Below are 22,858 nucleotides of genomic sequence, written 5' to 3' on the forward strand. Positions count from 1 at the left end.
TCCGTGCTCATGATGGCCCCCGGCCATCATGAATTACGGTGGGCGTGTGAGCACGACAGCAGGGGGGCGTGTGAGAACGACAGCAGGGGGCCGTCTGAGCCACGCCTGAGATTGGAATGTCCCAGCACTGCAGCAGAATTCGCGCCGCAGCAAAGGAGTTAATGGTAAGTAAACCGATACTATTTTTTGCATTGATTTTCATCATGCAAGTCACCACACAAAATGTTAGTAAATATCCTCCAAAGGCTTCCAAATGAGACAAGTGGCCTCCCTCATCACAGGAGAAGCAGTCAAATTACAATATGGCTGACAAAAATCTGTCAGGAGTCTGGACCAAGTCAATGGCAGGAATCTGGCTTGTGCTAAGATGACCAGAGACATTCATCATTAAATCGATAGAGTAACAGTCTAAATGTATGGCGATCTGGGTCTGCCAGTGTTAGTATTTAGAAGCAGTGTATGTGTCCTTCTTGTATGTAGGGATTGTTGTTGAGAATGTGTGGATGTTTTATGTGTGCGACAGTTTGAGTTCTATGTGTACAAAAAAGTGTTCCTACATTCAATGGGTGCACGTAAATTGTGTGAAAGTTTGTGTGCAGTGTGTGGGTTGTATCAAGTTACAACACATGCTTTTACCCCGCATGCCGTTACAACAAAATTTTTTACCCCGACTTGCTGTCGGGGGTGCGCTGGAGTTTGGAATAGTATAATTTACTATTCCAACTCCAGTCTGTGCTACAGTAGGGAAGGTGTAGGAGTTAAATCCAACACCTTATACCTCCTACAGCAAGCCTTTTTCGTTGTAATGGCATGCGGGGTAAAAACATGTGTTGTAATGCATGTGTTGTAACCGTTGTTTCCCATGAATACATACTATGAGAGAACATTTTTTGATATACCTACATGGAGAATGCAAGCTTGAATATATGCCTAGAAGGCATGAATGTGTTTCAGTCTCTTCAATTCAGTAGAACATTGAAATGTAGGGAGCTCTGTTGAAGGCAATCTAGTGGCTCAGAGCCAATATGGCTGGTAAAAGATTTCTGCTCCGATATTCCAATGTTTACCTTTCTGCTACTTCCTGGCTAATTTAGAACATTCTGCTTTCAGTTAGCAGAATGTTTTAAAAGCTTTAAAGCCCTTCTGGATCAGGCTATAATGGTTATTAAAGGCCCTCGTCCTCATTATAAACACTGGCCTGTGGCTGGTGCTCATTACTCAGGTTTGGGCCTTGAAAAACTGTTATTGCCCTCGGCAGCGGGGTATAACGCATAATTAACTGGTTGCCTTAGGGGCAATAAAGTGAAAGATAACACTCTTAGAAGACAATATTGATATACACCACAGGCAGAAATGTGGTGGCTGGGGCATCAGAGACCAGTGATGGAGATGGTGATGGGGGGGTTCCCACTTATGGGCAGGAAACTCTCCAAGAATCTGAGCATGACACAGTAAGGCTTTAAATACCCCCAGAGTAGTGGTGTGAACATGGATGCAGATTGGCCAAAATGTGAGAGAAAGTGATATCACACAACCTTTGTCGCTTGGAGACATCACATGGCTTATCCCAACTCCAGAATTTAGTCCATTAAAAGCCTCTGAGTGGAGGGGAACATTTGGGGGAAGGGCAGGAGTGGAACCTATGGAAAGTAAACAGGGCACCTAAAGTTCTGTTTCCTCCTAGTCCTTCTACTGCCTTCATGACACCAAAGATAGCAAGGATAGTATCAGGGGTACCAAGGGGCACGCCTAGGGAGCAAATGTTACCCCTAATTAGCACCCACCAGTGTAATGCAAAATGGTGGTGCAACCTGCAAAATGTAATGAGGAGTCTTCAAAAGTGCATTTGACATGGCCACTCCACAGGCTGTAAAGGGCTTCGGCTGATTGGAGGAGCCTGCGAAGGAGTTGTCTTTACAACATATGGTTAAAAAGTCAGTCATACGCTATACCCTTCATCCCAGAAGGTAAAATGTGACTCCAGAACAGACCCTAAGCAAATGCTCCAGTCACAGAATTGGTGCTCTGGAGCAGGTACTGCACTCCAGAGGGGGTCTGGCTTCCATGTGAGGGGCTGGAGGGAGCCACACCTGTGTGTACAGCAGCCGGACTGTCCCAGGTGGGTGGACTGTGTCTGCAATAACTGTAGAGCAGCATATGGTGCTGCACCTGAAGGGTCCATACTACAATGTGCAGGGGCTGCAAACCCAGATCACAGGAGCAGAGTCGATATAGCTAGAACGCAAGCTGCATTATTTAAGAGCGGGAGAGGGGTAGAGAGAGAGGGAGGGAAATGGGGGAGGGCAATTTGGGAGGGGTATTATGTGCAAGGCCTGCAGAGAATAGCCCGCCAGAGAGTGTGCAGAGTCCAGAGGGTAGGAAGCATGCTGGGGCTGCAGAGGCAGGGCGAGAGGCCGGAAACGGGGGCAGACTGTACATTTTCCGCTCTGCCATTCAGTTAATGCTTAGCCACGTGATATAATCTGTAATATTGTTGTATTTACATCCCCACTCTCTAAGTGCTAATTGAAGCCTACTGTCGCCCCCGCCGCGGCCCATACCATCCAGTACCAGTGCTCAATATGGTATTGTCCAAGGGAAGAATACGCCTCTGTTCCTGCAGCTCGGCCTCCGCTGCTCGATAAGTGCACAGAGGAGATGGCAGGAGTCGCCGATGACTGCCTCGCTGGTCTGGTACACAACCCCCATTGCTCCGGGCTGCTTCCTGTTCAGAACTTCCGGGCAAGTGTCACTTCCTTGAAACAAGACCAGGCCCGGCAGCTTCATGCCTGGTTGATTGCATGTACACCATGGTCCAGTGGGCTCCAAGCATGGCTGAGCCAGACTCAAAGCTGCACCCAAGGCCGCTAGGTCTTATGGCTAATGCCTGGAGGAAATGGACCCGTGAGCACATCAGGAGAGCAGTGAGCGCCACACCGCGCCTCCCTAGCGGGTACTGTGCTAGGGCAGGTGGTTGGCATCTCTAAGGAAAGGCATGTTGGCACGTGCAAGGAGGTCTATGCTGATTGGGATAATATGTCCATGCCATTAGCAGTTCCTGTGCAGAATGAATGGCCTGTGAGCACATCTTGTTCTGGTAAAGGCACGTTCATGGGAGCGTCTGCTCGCACATCCATGGGTCTATATGCATATCCACGAGGAGACTGTGTGAACATCGTAGGGAGGGTTTGTTTACGTATACAAGGAAAGCGCTGTGAGAACTGGTCATTGAGTTTGTTCCTGGGAGCTGCCGTGCACAACGAGTCTGCCATCATCAAACATCAGACCACTGCTGTAACCTTCCTTCCAGGGATATTTCTTAGGGTGTTTGCCCCCACCCCCCCCATAAAATGGTGGCAAGGGTTGGTCCAGCTGTGTAAAGTGGCGCCAAGGGGTGATAGGCTCTGTAAAGCGATGCCAAGGGCTTGTCCAGCTCCCTAAAGCAAGGTCACTGGGCTGGCTCAGGTCTTTACAATGGAGACAAGTGCTGGCCCAGCCCATGACAGCATGGGGCAACCGCTGGTCCAGTCCATGGAAGCACGAGGAAACCACTGGTACGGCTTAATGAACCCGGGATAAGTGCTGACCCAGCCCATAGAAGAAGCAGTGAGTGCAGAACAGGCAGGGAAGAAAGATCGGCTTCTGTCCCCATCCGTAGAATCAGTGGATGTGCTGCTGGGCCCTGCGGGGAGGCTGCTGGTCCAGCGCAACGAAGTGGGTGGTAGGACTGGATGGTGAGAGCTGGTACATCTCGCCGGAGTGAGGGCCGGAGCTTGTCCACCCCGGTGAAGCAGGAGTGAGTACTGGAACAGGCTTCGGAAGCAAATGCTAGACCTGCCCAGCCATGAGCTTTGACGATGAGTCCTGGTCGGCTGTGAGTGAAGAGGCTCTGGGGGAAGAGAGCCAGTCTCCAGGTTGGTAGTAGTCTCCGGCAGTCTTGTGGAATGTCCCACTCAGAACAGACCTTTGTCCACTGTGCCGTGTCCACTCGAGGTTGCACCCTGTTCAGGAAAGGTCAGTCAGTAGCAGATAGGGGGCCCGGCAGCATCAGAGCTGAGTGGCCTGCAGGAGGCCTAGAAGCAGTGTCAGCGGCAGAGAGGGCATGAGGGAGCCTGCGGATGTATTATTAGAAGGGGCCCCGGAGCCCCATGTGGTGATTTCATGACGTTCAGCAAATTTACCAGTGTCCACCTCCACCACCTGCGGAAAGTAGAAACAACATCCGGTCAGATAGGGGTCAGTACAAACAGAATTCAAGAAACACAACAGGTTGACCACCCACCGTCTCCCCCTGCAAGCTGCCTGCAATTCTGAAACTGGCAACTATTTTCAGTTCAATCTTATTCTTGATACACTCTCCTTCTGAGCCAGTAGTCCTGTAAGTCAACACAACCAGCAACCAAAAGCCTCATGAACACCCTGAATCCTGAGAAAACCCCCAACCTCACCACTCCCCCGCCAAATGCCTTTAATCGCTCTTGCCAGCTGCCCCCTTTTTCAACCGCCCTTAAAACAAAATCAGCCTCTGTTCTGCCACCCACCCCATTAGCCTGCTAATAAAAATCACTAATTTTTTTTTATAGCTGTCCTGCTAACCACCCACAGCCCTCCTAGCCACTCCTGCCATTCCTGGCATGCACCCTCATTCTTGCAAATCACTGAAGAAGACCATCCAGAAGCCAGAAAACGTTCATCTGTTCCTGCCATCAACCCCTGCCACCAACCACTATGGTTCCCTACCTCCTTCCTGCAGCAGGCCCTCCTTCCCCTTTTGTTTAGTGGGTATAACTTGCAGGGATTATGAGAGCGACATATTACCTGCTGCATTTCAGACGTCAAGGAGGCATCAATGCCGTCCCTCTGGAAGGTGCCCGAGGTTGAGAGAGCCTGAGGCAGCACCGGGTTCAATCCCATCTGAGCTCGAATTGCCGTCTCTACAACGAGAATTTAAATCCTTATTGTAAGAGGTATTTCCATAGGGCAAAACTCGCCAACAGCGCATGGAAAGGCTTGTACATAACGCCGTAGAGTACTTATTGATGTATTTATAAATGGTGGTACCTGTTTAACACAGACCAAGCCACTCAGATCAACAACAACAATTGTAGAGGAGGAACAGTAAAGTTTGCAGGTTGTAAATTGTTGAGTTAGTAATAGATATAATCTGAGTAAGTGGGTTTTCGAGTTTCCGGTGAAGGAATATATGTTGAGACATATTGGGAGACCCACAGGCAGAGGATTCCATAGTCTTGCAGTTAATAGTGAAAAGGCCTGGTTTGGGGTCTTTGATTTACTCTAGGGATTTCGAGAATCATTTGAAATTTGCTTCTGGTGCATCACTGAGCGAGAGTAACTAAGTGTTGTAAGCAACTTTCAGTGCATTGAGAATCTGGCATGGAGAAGCACCAGTATTAACAATGTGGCCATCTGATTGGTTCTTTCAGCCCAAGGCTGAAATCGGCTTCCACTGCCTCTCCGCCATGAGCATGATTTATTTCTGCTGAAACCAGTCGAAATTTTTGCGAAATAACGCAGTCGTAAAATGAAAAATAAACTGAAATTTGTGTGATTTAACCTGTCTAATGAAAATTGTACTCGACCTTGTAGATATCCTGAAAATTTGACACAGGCACCCCCCTAATCAGCTATACTACACTCTCCCTTCTTGAACTTTGGGATATGTAGTCAAACTACAGGTTAACTACGGCAATGTTTTGGCAACAATGTCTTCTTTTATTTTCCACGTTGACACCTCAGGTACTCAGTTGGTCGAGCAGCGTGACGTGCTGCTGATGGGAAAATCACATCTTTTGAAGCTATGGAGCATATTAACAAGGGCCATATCGCCGCTTTAGTGGCACTTTTTGCCGCTAAAGGGGCGCTATTTTTATCGCCCTATTAGCAAGCTGTCGCTAACAGCAGTTAGCGACAGCTTTTAGGCAATAGCGAGCGCTTTGGGGTCCGCTTTGCATGTCAGAGATATTTATCGCAAATGACATGCAAAGTGGGCATACCCAAACTGTTAGCGACTGAAAGCAGTCGCTAACAGAGCTATCGCCTATTAGCAAGGCAGGCATAGCGATAAAAAAAATCACGCTAAGTTCGATTATCGCTATAATCTAACGCCTGCTAAAAACATGACTTACCTGTTTATCCAATGGGAAGTGGATTTTCAGGTTAAGTCCCCATTGGCGTTAATGCGTAAATATCGCTGGATTTCCAGCGATATTCACGCATTTCGCCACTATCGCTGGATATTTTAGCACAATGGAGAAAAACGTTCTAATAGCAGGTTTTCTCCGCTAACATATCTAGCGATAAAAAAAATGCGCTAAGTGCATTTAGCGATAAATATTGCTATTTCTTGCTAATGTGCCCCTATGTTTCCAGAAAAAAAAATGTGCAAGCTTCATAGTGTCCTTTTTGCAAGGAACTATCTTTGCTCTCAATTTTAAATTTAAAAGATACAGGAAGCCAGATAAATGCCTTCACTGTGTGTACAGGTAGCAATTCCAGGATTTGTGACAATCAGGTACAGTTTTGTTAGTAATGGCCTAGTGTGGTATCTTTATTGGGGGCTTACTGGATCTAACATGTGATCTCTCTAGTGCTAGAGTTAAATCTAATGAGGCTGTCTGTCACTTTCAAACTATGCTTTTCATTTCTCTTCGGTATCTGAGAATATGAGTAGAATTGGACTGTGTGTGAATCTGGTAGGTCCAAGTACAAGACGCTTTATCAGTATCGAATGCCTTATGCCGTTGCTGAGGTGGAAAGAGCAGCCAGTGAGAGCAAATCTGTTGGGTTCTGTTGCAACCAAAGAGTAGAATTAAGCTATTAATTGCCAAATCGAGGTTCAGGAGCATATATGTATGAATGAATGCAGTATTTGTAGACCGGAAATGCATTTTAGCACTGTACAGGGTTAAAGGCAAAGAAACAGTAAACATATGATAGAAAGGGTAGCCAGTTTGTGTACTGATACTGCACAGTGATGCGCGTCTTCAACTCTTTCCTAAGTTAGAGCAGGGTTGGGGCATTGTAAAAGCTGTTTGAGCTTTTATGTTGGCATCTAATAGTGCTAAGCTAAGAAAGAAATTGATCTCAAAACTGTGATAACCTCTGTCCTGTCTATTGTATAATGGACTCATCTGCACTAAATTGTCCCCGAAAGGTATACTACACACTGCAGCATGTCTCATCGAAGTTTGACCTCCTCGTCCCAACGCTGAAGGTTAAATGCTGGCTCCCTCTTGAAGCCCGCATCATCTTGAATATTAGTTGCATTACACACAAGGCCACCCAATAAAGCACTGCAGCAGACCTAGCAGACACAATAACCACCTCCAGCAGATAACGTCAAAGTAGGAGCAAGTACATTGCCAGACTAGAGACGAAGATATTTATACGAGAAAAGACCAGTAGACAATCCTGGGTTATCTTTGCACCCAGTATCTGAAAAAATATCCTCCCCAAGCTCAGAACTGCTCCTACCAGAGTGCAATTCAAAAGAAACATTGGCAATCCCAGGATGGTGGGCATTGACTACCAGCCTTTCGAATTTCATAATGCTTGTTTTGTTTTGCCATTTTTTTTGTAAAACTGTATTGTTGGGGGAGCTGCCAGGCCATCGTCAATATTTAAAAAAGCAAAAAGTCTTTTTGGTCCTAAACAACCACCAACATAATCGTAGCGTTCCCCTGGCACTTAAGGGATCTTTGTGTGTGGATGTCCTCCTTGTGAAAGAGCTGAAAGCCATCACTCATAGTGAAGTCAGCCAATGGCTGAAGTAGGATGAACCATTACAACATGCTCTAAGTTATGTCAGTTTATTTTTATATAGCGCTAAATCACCGACAGGTCTCTAAGCGCTTTAGAGAGAGAGGGGCCAAGGGCCAGTTGGAGGTAGGATCAACAGCATTGCAGGGGAGAGGTAGTTAAACAGTGATCAAGGCCTCCCTAAATAAGACAGTTTTGAGTTGTTTCCTGAAGGGGAGGAGTGCAGGTTCCCTGTGAAGGTGACCAGGCAGCTGATTCCAAAGTTGTGGGAGTAGGACAGAGTAAGCTCTGCCCCCTTAGGATATGGTGTTGCAACGTGGGGGGAACAGGCGGCAGGCCTGTGATGATCGTAGTGTACGGCACGGAATGTAGTTCTTGAGGCGGTCTTTAATATAGGATGGGGGGTTTCCATTAATTGCGTTATGGGTAATACAGAGACCCTTAAACGTTGCACTCTGTTTAATGGGGAGCCAGTACAGCTTGCATAGTAGAGGGGTGGCGTGAGAACTTCTAGGGAGCCTTAATATCAACCTGGCTGCGTCGTTCAGTACCACCTGTAACTTATGGATGAGGCACTGGGGGAGGTCGATGTAAAGGGCATTCCCATAGTCCAGTCGGGGGACAATAGTGGCTGACACTATCATCTGTAGTGATGCCGTTGAGAGGATGGGGACACGTTTCCGCAGTAGTCTCATGAGCCCTATACAGGTACCAACCACTCTGGTGACTTGGTTGGCCACTGAGAGGTCAGAGTCTATTTTTATGCCTAGGCCTTTCGCAACTGGTACTGGTGTTGGGGTGTCACCCAGATCTTGGGGCCAGAAAAGATCATTCCAAGGATTATTTTTTGTGGGAATGACAAGGGCTTCTGTTTTGTCTGGGTTCATTTTTAAATAGTGGGCTGAAGAAATGTGACTGCCACAACAGACCAATGAGGGTGAAGAGGGCTGGCTGAAAGCTACAAAAAGTATGTATATTTTATATAAGATTTTAGTAACAAGCATTTGCAATGCAATAGGATTCGCATTTACGAGAGTTTGAGCTATTGTCATTTTAAATGACGATGCCTTTTATTTATATGTTGTTTTTAAAACAGATAAATAAAAGGCATTTACAATGCCAATAGCTTAAACTCTCGCAAATTTAGACCTATTGCATTGCAAATGCGTGTATTGAAAATTTAAAAAAAGCTTTAGGAGAGAGTGTGTCCTGGCTGCAACAGCAGGCAGGACAAAGCTATTTGAGAAAATAGTGTTTGGAGACTGTAACAGGGGGTATCACCATGGGAGGTTACAAAATGAGACAAGACGGTACTAAGGACGGACTACTAAGCCTTTAGATCAATAAACAGCCACAGTTTACAGTGGACAGTGACACAAGCCAATGTAAAATGTGGGCGGAGAGTAGGCAGCGCTTCAAGTCCTTACCTCAATACAGCATGCCTCGCAGAGCAGCGCATGCACTGCCCAGGCTTGACCTAAAACGGAGCTTAAGACATGCCTCTCTAGAGAACACAACCTTTATACACAACAGGAAGAACCTCTTCGCACATTCGGCCTCTTTGGAAGTAATCACATCACTGGACGTTCCACAAATATCTGTACATACACACATCGATGTTAACCTCAATGAAATGCTACACTTAGGAACATACACCCAATCGTAGGTGTTGTGGTGTTCTCGGCCCATGTAGGCATATGAGTGAAGCGACATATCTGAGCCCCTGAAGTTCATGGCTGGAACTGTGTGTTGAATGCGACGAGAGCTCACTAATGGAAGCCTGCGATGTAGGAATACCTCTAACCATGTAAGAAGACCCCGGATAATTTTGCGGCATTGCTGCAAAGTGTTTTGTCTCCTTCTGAAGATGATGCACACATGCTGGCCGTGGGCACACTTAGAAGCACCTCTTGTCACTTGCTGTTCAAAGGCCTACTCAAGTCTTTTATAGCACTGATTTAGTTTTCAAATACAAATTACATAAAAGAGATGCCCAGGTTACAAATTGTATTTCTCTGCAGTAATTTCAATTCACAACACCATTAACTGGATGAAATAGAACCTTAATGGATTCATGTTTTGTGTGCGACGCTTTCCGAGTCGAGGGACACGCGACATTTCCTGTCATTTGGCAGGACATTTCATTCCTCTTGTGTAAGGCTCTTTGTTTCACTGCAGGACTGAAACATGCCTTCTTTGTGGAAGTGGGACCGTTTCCAGAGGATGTCAGAGGATTTCAATTGCCCCTGTTGTTCTGTGTCTCAATTGACTTTAGGACACTTGTTTGGCCGGTGACCATCTCCAGACGGGTTTCATTCGTCTGAAGACTGTGCCAGCTGAGCACTCAGTGTAAGAGCTTGTGCTCTGTATATTCTATTAAAGGGCCCATCCACGTAGAGAAAAGAAACACAGATCGCATAACCAAGTTCTGAATCTCCAGCAATTCCCATCAAACGGCATTTAAGAATCTGCCATTGTTTGATGATGTCTGCTTGGGTTTTTTTTTTGTTTATGTTTCTGTTTTGTTTTTAATGTGATGTCTGCTTGGGTTCTGAAACTTACCCAAACCCATCAATTAGTCCCACACACAGAGTTTGATTTGGTTAAATATGTGTTTGTGGGGCAACAGGAGTTTAAGGGCCCGATTCACAGAACTAACTTAAGACAGAATCCTAAACTTACTACTTTTGGTATTCACAGAAGTTAGGATTTTGTCTTAAGTTTGACTTAAGACAAACTTAAGACAAATTTAAGACAGACTTAAGATAGACTTAAGACAGACTTAAGACACAATCCTAACTTAAATCTGTCTTAAGTCTGTCTTAAGTTTGTCTTAAGACAAATTTAAGAAAAAAGACAAAATCCTAACTTCTGTGAATACCAAAAGTAGTAAGTTTAGGATTTCGTCTTAAATTAGTTCTGTGAATCGGGCCCATAATTCCTCGAATTGTGTTTACATGTTTTCGTTAATATGTTGATTGGATATTCCATTTTATATGTTGTTCGACTGTGCGCACGCAGCAGCATAAAGCAAATCGATGGGCCTCCCTACAAAATGTGAAGACGAGCCTGTGAGTCTCCCATATTCATTGGTTTTGTGCTGATTGGGGGGTCCTCTGAGGGATAGGGGCCCCCATAAGGGCTGGGGCCCTCATGGAGGTGCTGCAGGTGTCTACGTCACGCCCTTGTGCGGAGGTCCATTGATATCTTTGATATAGGAATGAAGAACATACAAAGAGTAGCAGGAACATGAGAAGAAGTAAGGAAGTGGAAATGTTAATCAAATGAAGATCTAAGGGGGTCCTCAAAGACAAAATTAATAACATGTAGGTAAGTACATTCAGATGCAGCACTAGGCGTATCATTTTTTTACGTAGTGTGTACAGATCGGGAGCTTTTGAAGCATGTCTGTTAAGAGTGGATGTCTGTCAAGATAAAGTTGGGGTCCATGACGTCAGGCCCGCCCCCCAGGTCTGACTCATTTTTTGATGATGAAAACGTCAGTGTATTTCGCGTAATTTCTGGCATTTTGGAAGACGCCTTCCTTCTTTATAGAATTGTGTGAAATGACATCTTTATACTACTTTTCTTAATTTTGGGGTCACTTAGGTGCAAATACTATTGCTCGAAGAAACAGAATGCAAGCGGCTCTTGATTGCAGCGCTGTTTTTTGTGCTTCTTCTTAGCGGAAAGTGTGCTATCCTATTCAAATTCAGTGATGCATTTTGCACTAAAAGGTAGCACAAAATGCCAGATTAGAATTTGATGGAATTTCGCATAATATTTTTGATATGTCACATTCTGCAAAATAAAATTTGTTTGAATTTCGCATACTCCTAGCTCAGTTCTAGTTTTTTTATTTCGTGTTTGGAGAAGCAGTTTTAAATAAAACCTAGAATACGTGTCGGACCCAATAATATAAACCAATCCATATAAACGGTTTATAAAACAAGTCACAAAAACAGGAATACTTTTAGAAGAAATTCCATTAGAAGCTGCAATTAACTCTTCGACGAACAAGTAGAACAATGTAACGTCCTTAGAGGGCGATTCTGTCAAAACCGGAGGCTACAAATGTGCTTCTCTTTTCTTTACTGTAAATTTTCAGCAGCCAATCACATTGAAATAAACAAAAAAACTACATTACTCATGTAACCCATATGCATCACATACCACATGCCCCAATCACTATAGAGCAGAGGTCTTCAAACTTTTTTAGGTTGAGCCCCCCCAGCTGATTATTTTTAGATGTCGCTCCCCCCCCCCACCACCTGACAGAAATTTCTGGAATCTTGTACACTGTACACTACATAATCAACCGCCACCCGTACATCCCAGGCCATAGCCTGCAAATGATATTCAACACAATAAGAGTGTTTAGTAAACTGCAGGTTTGTGAGTGGGTGTGGTTGAATGACAGGCTTATTTGAGTGAGATTGCAGATTGAGCAGTGAGGAGGGACAGGTGAGTGAGTGAAGTGTCACATGAGCGAAGGCTGAGTAGTGTTCCCGTGAGACTGCAGGCTGAGGTACAGGGTGAACAGTGCAAGTGCATTGCAAGTGCAGAGTGATCACTGTGAGTACAGAGTGAGCGAGTGAATGGTGTGAGTGCATGGGGATCAGTGTGAGGTTGTGATTGCAGTAAATACAGGGTGAGCGTGAAAGTGAAGGGCGAGAATGAGGAGCGAGTTGTCTGAATGCAGGGTGCATTCCCAAAAACTTGAAGTAACTCAGCATGTTATTGACAGTGGCACAGAGTTTCAGATACAAGTTAAACTATTGCTATTATGGCATTAACCAGGGATTGAGGGTGGAGGAAATAAATAATGTGCTGATCTTGCAACAAACCTCCAGTTTTATGATTAGGGTTGCTAGTTCATTATTTTAATGTTCCAGGTGGTGCAAAAATAAGCAGTCACTAAAGCTGTATTTTCAGCACTTATCTGTACATTATCACTACATCTGTACTTACACTTATCTGTACTGTAAGCTGATCGTAAGGCGGCATTGGGGCAAATTACGGTTGGAAGATCTGCACCGTGTCCTCGCTGCAGAGCCATTAGATCCGTTTGTAACTGTTGATTCAGGTTACGATGGGTTCTGCGCGTGGATCTCCAAAGCGCTAGATGCGCTCATTCCACTCACCGCCTGTAAGACCAGTGCCAGAGAATCTAGCCCATGGTACGATGGCGCCCTACGTGCGCTCAAGGGCAGTTGCAGGCGCGCAGAGAGGGCTTGGCGGAAGGCGTACGATTCGGGGAAAAAAGCTATCTATCTCGCCTCCGTCAAAGTATACCATCGGGCTGTGTGCCGTGCTCGGGCATTGTATTATACTGCCGAAGTCGGCAACAGCTCTAACCCCTCGAAAACTATTTTCAAATTGATGAAGGATCTTCTAGCTAAGCGCCCCGATGCTCCGACGACGGGCTCTACTGCTCATTGTGAGGCTCTTGCGGCGTTCTTTCAGGAAAAGGTCCAAAACATCTATATGACCTTTCCATCCACAGGACCCCCAGTTGAGTCTCCGATTTCCATCTGTGGAGACACAGCCCTGCACTCGCTTCCCCTGTTGACATTGGAAGGGTTTAACATCTTGGCAAAGCAGGTGAAATCTGGGTCCCCCGCCGACCCTCTCAGTTCGGCTCTCTTTAGAGATGAGTCGTTCGTGGGTCGGACCGTGGTACACTCCCTGATCAACATCTCGTTGGAGTCGGGCACGGTCCCCCGTAGCTGGAAGCGGGCGATGGTTTCCCCCATCCTAAAGAAGCCCTCACTGGACCCAGACAAGCCTGAAAACTATCGGCCTATCTCTTTGCTTCCCTGGCCTACCAAAGTAATGGAGGCCCATGTCAACAAAGTTCTCTCGGCCCACCTCATCCAGTTTAACATCTTGGATCCCACCCAAAATGGCTTCCGTGCTGGTCACAGCACGGAGTCTGCCCTTCTCTCCATGGCTGAACACCTACGCACAGTGATGGATGCGGGGCAGACAGCGGCGCTCGTTTTATTAGATCTGAGCGCCGTGTTCGACACCGTGTCCCATCCTATCCTGTTGCATCGCCTGGAGGAGGTCGGGCTGGGTGGCTCTGCCCTCCAGTGGTTTCGCTCTTTCCTGAACGATCGTTTCTTTAGCGTTGCGCTGCCACCGTACCAGTCCCAATTCCTTCCTCTGAGACAGGGGGTCCCGCAAGGCTCCTCGCTGAGTCCCACGCTTTTCAATCTGTATGTGAGACCGCTGGCTGAGATCGTCAAGCAATGGGACATGACTATGGTCTCGTATGCTGACGATACTCAGCTAGCGGTGACTATCAGCGGGGATGCGGACCGGGATGCCCCCAGGTTTCAGAGTGGACTTAGGGCGGTGGCAAGCTGGATGAAGAACAACTGTCTCCAGCTCAACGCGAAGAAAACCGAGATCATGATCGTTGGCAGGAAGGCGGAACTGTGGGGGGACAAGTGGTGGCCCATTGAACTGGGGCCGGTCCCTCTCCCGGTCACCGAACTTAGGAATCTGGGAGTGTGGATGGATCCCGCTCTCAGTTACGAGGGCCACTCGAAGAAAATCGCGGCCGGCTGTTTTGGCATCTTGCGGTCGCTGAGGCCCATTCTTAAGTTCTTTGACCGTGGTACCAGGCAGCTGATAGTCCAGGCCACGGTATTATCTCGCCTGGACTATGCCAGCTCGCTTTTGGTAGGGACCAACGTGGCGGAGACTACCCGCCTTCAACGAGTGCAGAATGCCGCGGCTAGAGCCATTGTAGGCTTACCCCGAAGGAGCTCTGTCTCAGGAGTCTTGAGATCCTTGCATTGGCTCCCCATTAAATCACGCATCCAGTTCAAGGTGTTGTGCTTGGCGTTTAAGATCTTGAGGGGAGTAGGTCCGCCAATTCTTGCTGACCTCCTGTCGTGGTATGTTCCTTCCCGCGCTTTGAGATCGGGAAGCCAAGCGCTCGCGGTGGTCCCCCGATACAGGTTGTGTCGGGCTGGTGGTCGCTCTTTTCGGGTGAGGGCGGCTGAACTCTGGAATTCCCTCCCAGTGGACTTGCGGCTACTGACTGACCTCTTGGCCTTTCGCAAAGCTCTGAAAACGTTTCTTTCTAAATAGATCTTTTATCTGTGTTGTGTTTCTGCTATCTGTTGCACATTGCCTGCCATGCGCCAGGACGCCCCTTAGCTGGGGCAGCTGTGCGCAATACAAAAGTGCATAACATAACATAACATAACATACTTTGAACAGCCAAAATCAGTGGAAAGCTCTTTAATTGTGTTCTAGGGCTGCCTGAATGATCCATGACTGATAATTAAAGGGAACAAAGGCAGGAAAGTCACATTACAAATAAATACATACTTCTTTATTTATAACCCGCATTTAGTGTCAAGACTAGGTCTTTGCAGGCTGTTTAAACAACACATGGCTGGCATATTTTTTGGGCAACTTGAAGCCCTTTTAGCCCTTCTGCGTGCCTGCCTGTGTAATTTTAACAGAAACTTTCTCCTTTCTGGGAAGAGCTAACCCTCCCAGGACGGGGTTAGATTCCTAGAGCTAAAATGCTTCAGCTGAGGTGGAAGGCAAACTCCTCTGCTGAAACTGAAAGCAAAGAACAAAGTAATTTCAGCTGCAGTGGGAGGCAAGGGAGTCTCCCCTGGTCTGAAACCAATGTCATGGAACAGCAGTCCCTTTGCTTTCAGTTTTAGCAGTTTGTCATTTAGGAGTACCATTGTTACCATCAAAGAAATCGTAGAGAAGGAATTATTAATTATTAAGCAATCTGAGAAAGCAATGATTCTACTATTTGCACGCCACAAATAGAGAATACTGACTTGCCTCAGTCAAAGAGTTCCTATCTCTATATTTTGAAAACTAGGTTAATATGTTGGAACAGCAAAAATAAAGCAGAATCAATCTGTGCCATGTCTGCCCTGGTGCAAATCTTATTTAACCTATCCCACACAACACAAGCTGGAAAACTGAAGCAGGTGTGTTTGGCCTGCTCTTCGAGCAGTGCCGGTACTGGAGATGCCGTTGTCAGCCCCTGGTGAGGTAATGGAGAGGTGCACAAACCGCTCCAAGGCTGCATGACCTGGACAGGTGGGTACTGCCCAGAGCAGTGCCGGTGAAACATTCATGCTCTCCGGGCACCTCACATACCTCGCTGGCTCGCCGTGTCAGGGTGTGCAGGCCTGCTTCTGTGAGCTGTTTCTTGTTTGCTGTTGCCATGGCGGCCCGGGGGGTGTGTCATGCAGTAGCCCTGGTGTCAGGTGGGTGAGGAGTGAGTTCCCAACCGTAACATAAATATGATTAATGGGGAAACTTTCCACCCAGACTTCCATTGGCAAACGCCTCCGTAGCACTTCATCAGTCACCTCATCATCAGTTCCGATGCACACGTGGTTTTATGTGAAGCTGTGGGGCGTATGTATCGGTATGTCTGTGCCACGCGAGGGAAAAGTAACAGCATTTCAGCTGTAGCAATTAACCAATTAACCCCCGTTAGCTCTTGCAATGACAAAAAGGGGGAACAGAGTTTACAACGCGACTTTTATCACGCACTACCTTTACCACGCAACTTTTACAACGCAAGTCGTTACAACGACTTGCGCTCGGGGGCGCTGTAGGATAGGGAATGGTTTAATTTACTATACAAAACCTTCCCTACCCGGCCCAGACTTCGAAAACTGGGCAGCACTAAAAGGCCCTCCTACCTGTTGATGTAGATTTCCACACACTCCTTCACAGTGAGGCGACAGCAAACAAGGAAGGAAAGGGAGCATGGACTAGACTGTAGGATCTCTATGCACGCAAATTTAGCGGCACTTCCTGACATCTCTGCTTCTATCCTCCTCATTGGTAGAACGTCAGTGGGGACGTTCCTACGTGCCCCAAAGTTCTCCAATCATAGATCCTCATTTAAAATGGGTGAAGACATGGGACAGTGAAAGACGAAGGAATGTAAGATTTTATGGTGGAGTGCTCGCCCCCCCTGACACGGTGTCGCGCCGCCCCCGGGGGGGCGCGCCCCACAGTTTGAAGAACTCTGCATAGGGCAACCCATATAAGTACAGACGACTCCATTTTGTGACCTCTTTCTTTGCTGCTTCGCAGCCAGATAGATACCGTACATTCCATGAAGTTGTTTTATTCTGAATATGTTAATATGATATTTCAGTATTTTACATCTGTTTCCCTGTTGTATTTATGCACGCTGATCACTGCGATGATTTCCCATGTGTTAGCGGTGTGATTGACATTACAGTCGAAATTTGTTTATGAAGGTCTTTTGTTAATAGCGCATGGTGGCGCGATCGCTCCTCAAACTTCGTCTGTCTTCCGACACCAAAACTGTGGTGTGGAGTGGGAGCAGAGAGCGATCTACGTCAGTCCTTGGGACAGGCATAGTCCTATTTCTATCCTGAGCCTCACGAGGCAAACGCGCATGCCTGTATTTCTCCTGCGATGTTTAAACGGCGTTAGTGGTCACGTTTGTCCCTTTCTAGCAGTGTTTTTCTTCAACTGGTACGTGGATCAGTAATATTTGCTCCCATGACTGCTTGAAATAGCACAGGGTTGTATAAATTGACGCAGGCTTGGCCTAGCGTGTAGCCAGGCTGGTCCCTCCACGTCATAACTAAAGCACGTTGTGTATTGCCTGGCTGGGTCCCCACTCCTCTCTCTCTATAAGGTGACTATTAAACACAGCGGCGGCCGGGTGGCGGGCAGGCACGAAGGTCGCGAGGAGGGGCCATTGAGGCCAGTCTCGCGTCTCTGCTCCTGCTCTCCCTACTCCGACAACAGGAACAGGAAGCAGGCAGCCAGGCTCCCTCCCCGAGAGGTGATTGACATGGCGCTCAGCCAGGGGCAGAAGGGGTGGGCATGTTCTTTATGCAAGCTGTAATGTAGCCTGCATGGAGAACCTGGAGGTGCGCATGACTGGTTTGGGTGGCCAGAGAGGGCCGACCAAACTGTCATTGCACACGTAGGAGTGGGCAAACCACTCCTTCCCCGCTCTGTGAGCAGAGCAGTCCCGCCCGCCCCCAAAGCAGCAGGACATGTAAAGTTATTATCATTTTATGTTTCTCTTCTTCACACTGCTTAAAAGCAGTGGGGCGACGCTCCTCCACCATAGCGGAGGAGCCCCCCCTGATTAAACAGTCAAACTATCAAAGAAATGGCACAGTGGGAGCCTTATGAGGAGGTTTTCCCTGAGGATAATGATGACCAGTTGGAGCTGGTTTTAGTAGATGCACATGACTGCAGTGTGCAGTAGTCGGTCAATAAGGCCCTAATCCGGCCGTCACTCACCATTTACACAACCATGCGCACAAACAGGGCTGGCAGCCTTTGATCCCTGCTGCAGAAAGCGATGACGCCCCTACACAATAGGGAAGGCCAAAGCAAATGCCCAGGTTGAGGTGCACGCCGAAGCATTTGAGAAATTAGGAGGCTAAAAGGTTTCTAACAATGATAATAGCGCCTACCCTCAGGGACAGCCTTTACACAGCTCCTTTTTCGCCGATCACCATGAGTCAGATTATGCATCCTCCCACTCGGAGGTCAGCGATGATAAAGATAAACTTGGGCCTAGCAAGAAGAGATGCTCTTCTTGCTCTAAAAAACCCTAGAGTGCTTACCTTTAAACCCAAAGAGATTGTTCACCCCAGAGCTTCAAATTAGACCCCTCCTCAGGAGGTCACGGACCATGTTCAATCGCACTTCCACCAGGGCTTTGATAAGGAAGAGTGAGACTCAAATTAGTTGAGAATTGATTGCAGGTTGTGGTATTAAACCTACTATATATATCACAAAATCACTATTGGGTTAGGTGGGGGCAGGAAATGTTATGTGGAATGGGGATTGTTTTCCTTTTTCTTTTACTTTTGATAACAGGACAACATAATACATTCGCATAGCGTTACAGTGCTCTACTTGTTATTTTCATGAAAATACAATAAAGAGTTTCGAACAATAAGAAAAGGCCTAGACCGTGCATGATGTAATTCCCAGCACAAACTCCTGGACATTTCTGGCTCATTGACAAAGATACTTTCCATGCCAAAGAAAGCAACTTCCCTCTGAATCCGGATGTCCTAGTGGGTTGTGTGCAATGGGCCATTTGCCAGCTGGGAAACACCAACTGCGCTATTTCCACAGAATGATGGAGATCTATTCTCATGCGCATCGACCCAAAACGTAATGATTTGGCCACCTCTGAAGCTGGCTTAGTGGCTGATGGACCATTGTTTGGAGGTCCATTTGTCAAAAAAACTTGCTAGATTTTGCCCCACATATTCCACATTGGATAAGGCCCAAAAGTCGGCTGAAAAGTGTTTAACCCCTCCCATGCTCATGACGAGCTCAGCTCGTCATGAGCCACGGTTCTCATGTGCTCATGACGAGCTGAGCTCGTAATGACCTTTAGAACGCTCGCATGCTGGGCAAATTCCCCTGATGTGCGAACGTTCTAAAGAAACGAGTGTGGTCATGACGAGCTCAGCTCGTCATGAGCACACGAGCACTGTACTGCATGACGAGCTGAGCTCGTCATGAGCACGGGGCGCTGTGCGTGCCCCCCTCCCCCCAGCACAGCGGGGGAATGTGCCCAGCAGGGAAGGGGTTAAAAGAAACCTTTTTGGCAGGGTCCAGGCGCCTTGGAGGCAGGCTCGGTTCCAGCAGGTGGGCCGGTGGGCAAGCCCACCCAAACATGAACCTGGCCCACACAAACATGAATCTTGGCCCTCTCAGCTGAGACAGCTTCAGTTCTCGGGCACACGCACAGCCGCACCCAAGCACTTCACAGGTCTTTAAAAGACCATTTACATGCTAACAAGGCTTGGTTGTTTTACACCCCTTCTTAGAGCCCCTGCAGCTCCACTCTACATATTGCTGGAAGAATCAGCCCCCCCCCGAAATGTTGTCTTAGGGCCCCCCTCCCCTAAATTTGGCTCTAGTACGCCTCTGCAGCAGAGATCCTCTGCTGTTTAAAATGTGGGAGGGAGTTATTTACCCACATTCTGTGAGGACATTTTCCTCAAATTGGGAAGTGGCGTTTTTCAGAAGATGCTTAAGATCTTCACAAGGATTTTCTTTTAAGAACCGTGGTTTGTGCCCACTCTGCTGTAGCAAATGCTCAGCTCTTAATAACGTTTAAACAGACTAGCTTTGTTTAATTATAGCCAATCACTTGGTGAAAAGTGGAATAGTCTGTGATCTGCGTGTGGAAACCCAAACTGGATGCGTTCTTCTTGTATAATGTAACCGGTGCTCAGTCAAAGCACTGCAATAATATGGCAACATTAAACGTGAAATGTGGCAGACAGCGCCTTATAAATCAGATCACTCAAGATTCCAGGCACCTGTCCTTTGGATCCAGTCGCACCAGCAGTGCTACGTGTTTATGCCACAATTGAGAGCTCTGGAGCGGAGACTACAGGGCACTGCACTTTTCTCATAGTGCCTGCGGTCAGTCGAAAACGTGTTCAGAATACATGCCATCCATCCCTGGCCTCTCGGCAGTGAACACAAAGTGGTCACATACTCCTGTTGTAATTGTGATTCTGTTGAAATGGGTGTGAAGGGACCCTTTTGATGGGGCTACACAGTCTTCAAAATAATAAGGCTAAAATAGAGCAATAGGAAAATGCAGTGCTCGCTTGCTACTTAAGTCATCCCAAACTTTACGCCTCACCACTTTCAAATATCACTAGCTGCCACTGGCAGCGACATTAAGAAGGCCAACAGAAAATGGCCACTGAAATTAAAAACGTTCCTCTGAAAGTTATTTTTCTTCTTCTAAGAGTTGCATGATTGGGCCTGGGCTCTTTCTCACAGCCCCTCCCCGCCCAATCACGCATTTTCTTTTAGAAAGGTGGGCTTTGCCCCCGCCCTCTCGTGCAGGTAGAATAGGGGCATGGCGAAGGGGAAAAATCCTTTCTTTGACACAAATACAAGACAACAGTAAAAATGTCCAGATAACTCTGGTGATTAATGATCTTGTTGGAGAGCAATCCTTTGTCTGTTGGTAGTTTTTAAATGCAGACAAACTGTAGTTTATGTGGATAGCTCAGTGGGTTACTGCCTTGGTTACAGAGATCCTTTTGTTACTTGCAGTTCAGAAGTTACAATCCTAACAGGACAGTGACCCATGAACTGTCATCAAAGATCCTCCTTCAAACCTGAAAGGTGTAATTAGACCTTCTTTTTGCGTAGTTAATATTTCTCCAGACTTTCATTATTCTAATGTTCCTATAAAGAGTTTGTTAGGGCAGACATATATTTTTAATAAGTAGAGCCCCCCACCCCCTCCAACACCACCACATGCGTATGCTTTGAATTCTGTGATTGTGCTTCTCCAGACCAAACTCTCTTAAAACATACTGCCCACCAGTATGGATGACATATGATTCCTACTCCTGGTAATCCTCATTGGTTTATGCGAGATTACCTATATGCTGATTTACATACTTGTATGATTCATTGTCTCTGCATAATGTGGGCAGGATGTAAAGTACTGTGACACCCTACACTATGAGTAGCGCTAAACAACTAATGAAGTGCATATGAGGGAAGGGCTACATAGTTATGAGAGGCACTGATGGAGGGTGGTAGGGAGGAAGTCTGAGGAGTAGGTCATGAGTTGGAGGGGCTGTGGAGAGATGAGGGGCACTGGTGGAGCGGGCAGTGAGGGCATCCGAGGAGGGGGCATGGGGTGTAGGGGGATACAGAGAGATGACGGGCAATAGTGGAGGGTGGTAGTGAGGGAGTCTGAGGAGAAGGTCATGAGGGGAGAGGCTACTGAGAGATGAGGGACACTGGTGGAGGGTGGTAGTGAGGGAGTCTGAGGAGTAGGTCATGCGTTGGAGGGGCTATGGAGAGATGAGGGACACTGGTGGAGCGGGCAGTGAGGGCATCCGAGGAGGGGGTCATGGGGTGTAGGGGGGATACAGAGAGAGGACAGCACTAGTGGAGGGTGGTAGTGAGGGAGTCTGAGGAGAAGGTCATGAGGAGGAGAGGCTACTGAGAGATGAGGGACACTGGTGGAGGGTGGTAGTGAGGGAGTCTGAGGAGTAGGTCATGCGTTGGAGGGGCTATGGAGAGATGAGGGACACTGGTGGAGCGGGCAGTGAGGGCATCCGAGGAGGGGGTCATGGGGTGTAGGGAGGGATACAGAGAGAGGACGGCACTAGTGGAGGGTGGTAGTGAGGGAGTCTGAGGAGAAGGTCATGAGGGGGAGAGGCTACTGAGAGATGAGGGACACTGGTGGAGGGTGGTAGTGAGGGAGTCTGAGGAGTAGGTCATGCGTTGGAGGGGCTATGGAGAGATGAGGGACACTGGTGGAGCGTGGCATTGAGGGTATCCGAGGAGGGGGCCATAGGGGGAGGGACTATGGAGCGATAAGGAGCACTGGTTGAGGGGGGCAAAGACTGAATCCAAGGAGGTGGTCATGGGGTGTAGGGGGCTACAGAGAGATGAGGGCTCTGTTGGAGGGTGGTAGTGAGGGAATCAGAGGAGGGGGTAATGGGGTGTGGGGCTATGGAGCGATGATGGGCACTGGTGGAGGGTGGCAGTGATGGAATCCGAGGAGGTGGGCATGGGGTGTAGGGGGGCTACAGAGAGATGAGGGGCACTGGTGGAGGGTGGCAGTGAGGGAGTCTGAGGAGGAGGTCATGAGGGGGAGAGGCTACGTAGAAATGTGAGGCACTGTTGGAGGATGGAGGTGAGGACATCCGAGGAGGAAGGCATGAAGGGGAAGGACTATGAAGAGATAAAGGGCACTGTTATAGGGTGGTAGTAAAGGTATCTATGGAGAAAGAGCTCAGTGATGGGGCACCAATAAAGACTTTTTCACCAGCGATAAAGCCCGCCCTCTCAAGGCCTTTCTGTTTTTATTTATTTAATTAGCAGTCGGGTCATTAGGGCCTCTGTGGAATATATTTTAAAGTATGTGCACATTTTTTTTATTTTGTTATATTCAAAGATTTAAGTTTGAGGGTAATTTTCCTAATGTTTTTTACCAGGAATAATGAAAAAGGAGTCGGATAATAGCTGATTTGAGGCTGGAGCCCAAGGTCAGCTGTGAGCTAGG

The 22,858-nt window shown here is 47.3% G+C and overlaps 1 protein-coding gene across 1 annotated transcript in view; it reads right to left on the minus strand.

Moving 5' to 3' along the window:
• Positions 1-2,316: 2,316 nt before the first annotated feature.
• GFRA3 (GDNF family receptor alpha 3) overlaps positions 2,317-22,858 on the minus strand; it is a 138,858-nt gene continuing 118,316 nt past the window's right edge. The window contains exons 7-8 of the mRNA XM_086928915.1: positions 4,819-4,934; positions 2,317-4,200 (exon numbers count right to left, since the gene is read on the minus strand). Coding sequence (XP_086785041.1) covers positions 4,048-4,200; positions 4,819-4,934 — 269 coding nt within the window. The 3' untranslated portion in view covers positions 2,317-4,047. The remainder of the gene's footprint in view (positions 4,201-4,818; positions 4,935-22,858) is intronic.

The sequence above is a fragment of the Lissotriton vulgaris genome, chromosome 7 (assembly GCF_964263255.1).
Source record: "Lissotriton vulgaris chromosome 7, aLisVul1.2, whole genome shotgun sequence".
In the NCBI taxonomy this organism is placed as follows: Eukaryota; Metazoa; Chordata; class Amphibia; order Caudata; family Salamandridae; genus Lissotriton; species Lissotriton vulgaris.